Source organism: Nymphaea colorata, chromosome 9, assembly GCF_008831285.2.
Source record: "Nymphaea colorata isolate Beijing-Zhang1983 chromosome 9, ASM883128v2, whole genome shotgun sequence".
NCBI lineage: Eukaryota > Viridiplantae > Streptophyta > Magnoliopsida > Nymphaeales > Nymphaeaceae > Nymphaea > Nymphaea colorata.
The window spans coordinates 3,473,884-3,483,213 of record NC_045146.1 but is presented as its reverse complement, the minus strand read 5'-3'; the positions used below and the strand labels follow the sequence as shown (position 1 = coordinate 3,483,213).

Sequence of the window (9,330 nt, the reverse complement as noted above, 5' to 3'; positions counted from 1 at the left end):
CCAAGTTCAAAATTTATGGTTTAAAATTTATTAGTTTCAGTAACCTCTGCCATGGAAAGAGCTTCCTATGCACCTAGAGAAAAATGCTCCACTGTATGGCTTCACCCCCTTCATCAGTTTCAGATCGGAGACCCCTAAGACAACAGTAATGGTTTTTGTAAGATTTTGTTCATTAATCTCTTCCTGTTCCAGCCCGAAACCCCAAGAGTAGGGGGGAAATGAAGGGGCTTTGGCCTGTTTAGGGTATCGCCCCCATTTAATTTGCTAAAGTCTACGATTGCAACTTGAGATAAGGCTAGAAAATTGTTTGATACGAGGGAAGAGATTTTGCAGCCATCAAAACCTAATTCACAACAATTCAACCAATTTTTTTGAACAGGTTGAACTAAATTGAGATGGCAAACTAGATGAACTATGTAAAAGATCCTCTGCATTTCCCGAAAAGTTCCAGTTCTCATAGCCGTTCAAGACTTCAAAGAACTAAACCGAATTGGGATGGCAAACAAGGGGAACTGTGTAAAAGATCCTCTGTTATATGAAAGATCCAGCTTTCAGAGTCGTTCAAGCCTTCAAATAATTGAACTGAATTGACATGGCGAACAAGGGGAACTATGTAAAACATCCTCTGTATTTTCTGAAAGATCCAACTCTCAGAGTCGTTCAAGACTACAAATAAATACAAGTACCTGCATTAGCAATTGCTAGTTTGATGTCCCTCAAACCAATACATTGTGACCATGTGGTCTAGTATTAGTTAAGAAGTGCGGTTATGCTTTCAAAATCATGAGGTAAACACTCAAGCTACCTGATGGTTTCGTGCATCACTTAAAGAGTTATCAACGCTTGGTGGACCACGTTGCTGCACGATAATGAGGGAAAGCAACACTGCTCGGAGGATATACTGAAGCTCTAAGTGAAGCCATTATTTGATCACCATTACAGTTCTATTTACATAACAAGCCAGCTGCCTGGCTTTATTTCAGTAAGAAATTGGCAATACAAGAGTCAAATAGCCTGACGGACAAAGAATGAAATAATACAGGATTTAACAAACTGAAGACAGGTGGAACTTCACATTGATTCATCACGGACGAGCCAGAGAACCATGTTAGCTTTCTTTTGTGCTTATATCTCTGTTGGAGTGTAGAGCCTATACCTAGATATTCTGCATTTCACAGAAATCTTAAGATCAGATGGAGCAGTTTTCATGACCAAAATACAAGTAGAACCCCAAATGTGAGAACGTGCTCTCATACCATTAGCGACACCAAGATAGTGATGCTGACAATAAGGGACTCTCAGCAAGCAAGTCGTCAGGATGTACCATCTCATTTTTCTGTTTGATGGGGTAAAGCCTGAACTAGTTCCTGTAACCATAGAGGGAAGTCAGGACATTCGGCAGAATTCAGAGGCAAAACCCAGGAAGTTCAGCTTATTGATTAATGTAGAAAATTTATTACCTCAGAATAGCGTAGATGTCCATGATAAACATTTGTAGATTTGATGATTGTTTCCCATTTAGGATCAGCAGGTGTCTTTGTGAAATTTTTCTTTCTACGGTTTTGGAGAAATGACATAGAAGAGGGATTTTGCGTTGGAACAGTAGGCAATGCACGAAATAGCCAGGATTCAGATGGAGATTTGGGCAATGGTGGTGGCAGTAGAGGATGAGAAAAAGAAGAATTTCCCTCGGTATCTGCTTCTAAAGGCTCCATGTTCCCAGTCATTTGCTGCCTTGGGAAGTCTGTATCTAAACCACTTGCCCCACCATTAACCTCCTCCACCAGTGGGTTTGAAGACCTAGATTGCTTGAGAACAGTGTCATTGTCATGCATGAGAGCCCCATACTCGCTACCATTACCATGTGAAGTATAGACACATGATAGCTGTCCAGTGCCAGGAAGCAGACCAGCTTCAACGGATTTTGCAGAATTGGAGTTCCTTAATTCCTTTTCATCAGTCATATCTATATCCACGTCACCCATTCCAGTGTAAGACTCTGGCAATAATTTCACTTGTTTCTGCATTTCTCTGACCGAAGTATCTGGTTCCTTTTCCATGATATGATTTACATCCCTAATCTCCACTTGGTTGAATTTTGCATCTGCCATCCCCACTGAACTTATAGGATCAATATATACAGTCTTTTCAATTGCTGGACTCATTGAACCTGATGTTCCCTTGCTTCGGCATTTGGATGCATTTGTCCTTGCTTCCAGCCCTCTTATGTTCATCTCTAAGCTATCAGAACTATAACTCTTTCTTGATTTAGGAATACCCAGGAAACCTGAACCTTCACGGAAAGGAGAATTGGTTGCTTCATTTCTATAAGGTGATATTCCACCTAGTGAACGCCTACAGGATACTGATTCATCAGGTGTTTGTGAATCACTCCAGTTGTTCGTAGTGTCTTCATACACTGAAGGAGAACTATTGGACTCACTCAACTTGCTTCCACCATCGTGAACTCCAAGGGCAAGAACGTTGCGGATCAACTTATTCTTATATACAGCTTCCCACGTCAGCTGCAGTAAAATAGAATTACAGAGATAAGGGCTCAATAAAAGTATGCTGGAACCTTATGAAAATGGCCGTCCCTGTATCTTTTTCACACACCTATGTGTCAGATTATGGAGACCCAACTAAAAGTTAGAATCAGTCGACATATATAATGAACTTTGATCTTACATCTGCCCGAATTGAGACCAAGATAAACAACGATTTCCAAAGCATCACCGATGAAGCAAAGAAATGACATGCTATTGCATAGTTAAAACGGGCAAATCTTGTGAACTTCTAATCTATCGTCGACCACAGTAGACTATGGACAGCATAAACAGAGTTGACCAAGGATTAAATCAAGTTGCAGGATAACAGAAAAATCCACTAATTTGAAATGGGAACCGTTCAACTTCATCAAAAGAGAAAATTCACAGTCGTAGATTATCCCCTGGCTTACTTAAAAGTATAGAACAGCTAAAAATCAAGAAAAGACAGTAGAAAAGTAGTTGGAGAAATATCTTGGAAGTTGGCTACAAAGGAGGTTACAAACGTCAAGCCTGAACTTACGGTTGACACAGAGTGCAGAGACCAGGTGACAAATCCAAGAATAAGTTGGAACCATTATTATCCATGTCTATTTACAAGGGGCCATTGTTGCCGATCCCCATATTATAGACGCAAAAAAGACAAGGTTGGAACAATTTAAACACATTGGAAATCGGATGCGTTTGAATTAGGCAGAGACAAATACAAGAAAATCCAAAGCCATACCCTCACAGTTTATATATCTATCCGTGATTTTCTGTTTTATTCTTGGATGTCGCTATTAGAGGTGGAACCAAACGGGACATCATGACTCTTTCCCACATGATTTTTGCATTATCAATACACCACTACCGGAGGGTAAGCATTATCTTTCATGACGCAAACCAACACAAGAACATAGTGGTAGGAGCATACCTCGTCACTTCCACTGTAAGATCCGCTGTCATTACTTTTAGCACCCTTCCGAGAAACAAAATTGAAGGGCGTTTGCTTCTTCGATCTCTCCCTCCGGTCATGCATCAAAGGATTCGTAGGACACAACGAACTCCTCAAGCTCCAAGGGATCAAACCACAAGATTTGGCCATTAAATCCCCTGGATCTTCGTCGTCCTCATCATCCGCATCTTCTTCCTCAGCTTCTAGAGCTAATTGATGCATAAGGGAAGGTTTCTTTTGGTAAGGTGATGAATCTTCTTCCGCGCGAAACTTGTTCACCTGCCTCACTGGTTCACTGGCCAAGTGTTGTTTTCTGGGAACGTGTTTTGGTGTTTCGTTAGCCATTGCTTTGGCGGCTGGTAAGAACCTTTCCATCATGAAACTCCGGCCCTGCAGGTCAGAATTTCCAATTTTCTCCAACTCCTGTCCATCCAAAACGCTCAGATCGCTAACACTACCATTGAACAAACTCAATTCAGCCATTGACAGCCTGTCCAACGCATCTGAATATGCATCATAGTCATCTTCTTCCTCTTTCAAATTGCCCTTCATCTTCTCCTTCTCCTCCAAACAAGAACTAACACAAGCCTTGTAAACCGAATTCTGGGCCAAAACATCCATAGGAGCAACCACTGCCCTATCTGAGCTTACCGATTCTACGGCATCGTCAGTCTGCAACCAACTCACCTTACCAGTTTCCCGATTATCATCCTCGAGCGTCTCTCCCCGCTCCCTGTCACCATCAACCACCTTTCCAGGCGGCAGTCTTGGCGCAGCAGGCGGCTCTTCCTGCAATCTGCCGTCAGAATTAGGTTTCGATACAGGACCTTCCATCGGGACATTCTTTCGCCTCCCAGGAACAGACTCCCAGACAAACGGAACGGTGCCGGGATTCCTCACCGGGCCCGAAATTAAGTCGCTCTTATAAACCGGCGGGGACACCTCCTTCACGGCGGCTGGCGCAGACGACCCTGACCACTTTCGCCTCCCCTCATCTCCTTTACTCGACGCAGAAGCAGCGGCAGCGGCAGCGGCAGCAGCAGCAGCAGCAGCAGTGAATCTCCTCACAGAAAGAAGCGGGGCATTGAAATCCAACTGTTTCTCCTCCATCTGCCCAACCAAAAGGAAAAACAGAGCACACCCAAAACTTTAATTCTCCAGCAACTAGCTTCCGCAAGCAACCAACAGATGAAAGAAAGCATGAACACGCATAAAAAGAAACCAAGAACCAAACCAAAACGGAAATTCAACAAAAAGTTTTCACCCGTACAATATCATAATCAAAATGAACAAAAAAAACCGAGCAAAAGCAACAGAACACATGATGAACGAAACACAGAGATAGAGCAGAAGGATCGGAGGAAAGGGACAGGGAAAAAGCGAAAACATGAACAGATCAATGAAAAGCGCATTGAATTCAAGAGGATAAGAAAAAAAAAAACATGATCAGAAAAGAATCAGGAGAAGAGAGTACCTAACGGCGGGATCCAGATCAAGACTCAAGGGGGAGAGATGAATAGATAATAGCGGAAGAAGGAGAAGCTGGTGACGTCACTTTCTATGATACGCTTCTTGAGCGTCTCTCGCGCCAGAGTGGACTTGAGCTTCTGCGCCGTCTTGTTCCTCCCCATTCCAAGTAAATTATCTTTATGCCCCTGCATTTGCCTGCGGGAGACCGCGGGTGGAGTGGCCTTGCCCTTTTAGGTGTACCGGTTCGTTAATGAATCGGATTCCCAATCAGATGGAAATGGATCGAATCCAGGAGACGGATGTCCTACTTTTTTTGGCTTCATCGAATTTCAGAAATTGGATTCTTCATGCATTTGGTTGATCCAAATTCGATCCCAAATACAAACTTTTTTTTCTCTCGTTAAAATACCATATGTTTTGAAATTAAAGATAAACTTTTATTTTTGCTTGGAGGAAACATAAGAAATATTAGTAAACAAAAGAAAAAAGCTCTTTCACAACATCCCCTTTGTGCCATTCTTTCAAGAAATATTTGGAAATATCGTGATTTGTTTTTCTCACTTTTTTTTCCTTTTTTTTTTTTGGGGAAATGGATAAGAGGTTGAAGTTGTTCTAATTTTCAATTAATGTAATTTATCTTATTGTTTTTAATATAAATTTATGTGATCAAGGATTAATTAATATGACCAATATCATGAACAATGTTTGGAGATATATTTAAAACGTTACTGTTTTTAAAATATAAGAAAGCCGTTAAAAAGGTTATAGCACTAATGTTTTAAAAATACAAAGAACTTACAGATCACGATAAAATAGTCTGTTCAAATATCTACCATGACTTGATCCAATTTTTAGTTGGACCCGAGCACAAGGTGGACCTGATCTGGATCCAAATAATGCAAGTTTTTCCTTTCTTTTTCTGCTCTACTTTCGGTTTCCTTTGCCTTATCACTAGCGAGTAAAGATAGGAATTTACTTTGGCAAAAGCGATCCAAGTCATCCAGCGTCTAACTTGTGCAACTTAGCCCATTGGGACCATAAAAATTGGATCTGGATCTAAGTTGAGTGCAAGCAAGTCTAAAGGATCGCGTGTGTTTCAAAGAATGCACCCGGTCTGAAAAGGAACTGGATTTTATCTATTTAGATCCAAAACCAATTACCGTTTACGTCTTTCCATATCCTCAAATTGTTTTGCTCTTTTCACAGAGTTTGAACCGGATCTAGTGCTTCACAAATTTAATACATCCAGTTAGGCAGAGATTTGGTCCGACCTTACAAGTTTGGCATCAGCCACACTAACAAGTAGGCTGTCAAACCCACCAACATTTCCAAACTTAGGAGTTTAATTTCCTACGGAAAAGTAGGACAATTTAATCATACTTCCATTGTTCTTGAAGAGTTGGCGTAATGGTCACGACAGGAGTTGCTGGTAGGGAGATAATTTTTATTTTCAATTTTCGAGACATCAACTCTCTGTGCATGCAAGCTAAAACATAGTGAGGATGATATCCCAAATCATTAAAAGCAAGCCCCATATACTCCTGCGACCAAGAGTTGGGTGGAAGCTTCGGCTTTTCTTTGCATGGTAAGATGAAACACTTCTTAAACTCACATTCTAATCTTCAATGTTTTCGATGGATTAGACCCAAATCCAGATCAAAGACTTGCTAGAAATATTTGAACTACCTTTTTAATTTGCCCCAAAGGGCATGGTATAGCAAATCGACCAGAATATCACACAAACGACGCGTCTTTAATTCAAGTCTTATGTGTGACAGATACATGTGCGACACTGGAGTTGAAAGATATACTATATAACCACTCAAGTTACAAAGCAGCCTTTTAACTCTAAAAGACAAAGAGAAAAGGAAAAAGGGAGGATGGCTTCGCCTCTGGCATACCACCATTTACTTTTCTTATTCAAAATTAGTTGGAACTTTTGGGTCCATGATTATGGTGAAATGGGTTGGACCCTTTTGGATGCAGATATCCAACTCCAGCTTAACATTCGTTCTATATCAATCAGAACGGGATCCATCTGCCCCGAGATCCAACCGGTGTTTATGACCCCAGGAATGATACGAATCGTATCGGGTCCATTTCTTCATTTTCTGCACATGATGCCCCGTTTTTGGGTTTTTCAGTTTAATTGGTGGACTTGGTTTGTTCAGAAAACAAGCCGACCCACTTTCGGTATTTCTGCCCCTTGCTTTACGAGTACGATCTTGACTTCAACTTTCCAAAAAGGGAATTTTGGTACCCAATTTTTTTATTATTTTCCTATTGACACATACAAGAAGTGTAAAATAACTGGAAGCATGCAACATTAAGCAACTTGGGATATGCTTATATGAATGGTGAATGAAAGCAATTCTCCACAACTGCCTAGATGAATCGATATAGATACCAGGCAACCCGACCCTCTTAGTTATCAAGTTGGTTTCGGACCGTCAACTTCATATTTGTCAAACACCCAATTTGATGTATGCCTTCATTTGAAACCTTTAATATTTTATTTTTTAGTATGTCAAAAACCATCAATGACATGAGTTTTTAAGAAGCATCGGCAACGCAAGAAAAGTTTTTAATGGAGCCATCGACCAGATGAAAAGAATTTCTAAATGAGTCGACTCTCGCGCATGCCAAGAGCTTTTTTTTCATCAAGTCAAGCCAGCCCAAGTGTCAAGTAACCAGCTTAAAGCTTAACGGCCTGTTTAGCTGGAGGGAAAGGGAGGAATTGAGCAATCCCTTCTTTGTTTGTTTGGCTAATTAAAAAGAAGAGAAAAAAAAGAAAAGAGACAAAGTGTGTTTGGCTGTGAGGGGAGGGAAAAAAAAAGGAAGGAAAAGTAAATGATAGATTAGCGTAAAATCCAATCCCTCCCAAATCGGACGGATTGGAAGGAAAAGAAAAGGAAATGAAGATGAAAAGTCTTTTTTTTCCCATAATACCCATAAGGACCCACGTTTAGAAGAAAAAACAAAAGAAGATTTTAGTCTCTTCTTTCATTTCCATTCCTTTTTATCCAAATAACATTTTTAATCACTTTTTTTCTTTCCATTTCATTCTTTTCCTTTCCCTTTCCCTTTCATGTCTTTTCCTTTCCCTTTCCCTTTCTTTCTGTCCCTTCCTTTCCGTCCAACCAAACAGGGTGTAGTCTGTCCATCACGAGCTGGATACCCACTATCCATTCGATTCGATATCCATATCCTTACTGATAGCCCTCTTAACTTTTTCTTATTTATATATAAGTGTCTCTCAAAAATGAAAAATTTAAACTATTTGTTGCCCCTTAACAAGAAATTGCTAGGCTACCGGTAGAGAGAAAAGGGATAGGAAGAGGGATGTATTAATAATCTTTTGGTAAAATTTTGCTTCTTAAAAAAAAAAAAACAAAAGATCCAACGATATATGTGCAGACATAGAACCTAAGAACAAGAGGAATTTCAAATTGGAAAAAGAAGAGCCGCGAAAATTTGTGATTCTTTTTCTTACCAATTTCATAGTATTTTGTGTGTTCTTACTGTCAAACACCCCTATAATCGGTGACCCGCTTTCCATGATGTGACAAAGGTCTTTCCATAATCGAGGATGCGAAATATGTAGGAATATTTTAAATTGACAACATGGTCAAGAGGGCGCTTTTGGTATTATGTCATTGCACATGCGGAAACGGCTAAACATATAACCTTCTCACGAATGTCAATGGATATTGGGATCCGAAAAGAATTAGAAAAATTTCCAATACATTAGAAAAGTCCAGTGGGATTCCTATAACTAATTGAGTTCGAAGCATGAATTTGGGACATGTGGGATGCTGTGATCTGTTTGAAGGAGTTGAAAAACGGTCATTTAATTTCTCATGCTTGTAATGGTGGAGCAAAGGAGTCAAGTCTTCCGTACGTTAAGTTCCCCAAGATGCTTTTCTTTCATTGCCTTCGGTAGAAAAAATTTTGTCCAAGCTTTGCAATTCCACACTTCTTTCCATGCTTTATTGGAATAAATTTTTATGTCTGACCACTATGATTTTCTTTAAATATGCATACATCTATGTTTTTCAAATGGGCATAGCATAGTTGGTCAGTTTGAGTGTCGCACTAACTAGGCATCCTAGTTCGATTCTCGTGAGTGTTACTTTGAACTACAAATGGTACTTACACATCACTTATCACTTGAGTTGAAGGGTGTTTGGATTAGGAGTCTGATACCTTCAGTCTGCGTCCTACCAGAGTCTTTTCATCCTCATATTATACCTAATTTTTTGTTATTAACAAAAAACACGGCTAACCTTTTTGCTTCGTTTATAAAAGAGTTGGTTCCCGTCAACTTAAACTGGGGTGTCGAAATATCTACTAATAAATAAGTTACTTCCGTCTTAA

The 9,330-nt window shown here is 40.1% G+C and overlaps 1 protein-coding gene across 1 annotated transcript; it reads right to left on the bottom strand.

The window, feature by feature from the left end:
* Nucleotides 1-897: 897 nt before the first annotated feature.
* LOC116261168 (uncharacterized) lies at nt 898-5,096 on the bottom strand. The gene is made up of 5 exons (XM_031639799.2): nt 4,958-5,096; nt 3,463-4,593; nt 1,461-2,525; nt 1,257-1,367; nt 898-1,165 (listed from the first exon to the last, which is right to left on the bottom strand). The coding sequence occupies exons 2-4, from the start codon at nt 4,591-4,593 to the stop codon at nt 1,329-1,331; spliced, it is 2,235 nt and encodes a 744-aa protein (XP_031495659.1). The 5' UTR covers nt 4,958-5,096; the 3' UTR covers nt 898-1,165; nt 1,257-1,328.
* Between the last annotated feature and the right edge of the window lie 4,234 nt (nt 5,097-9,330).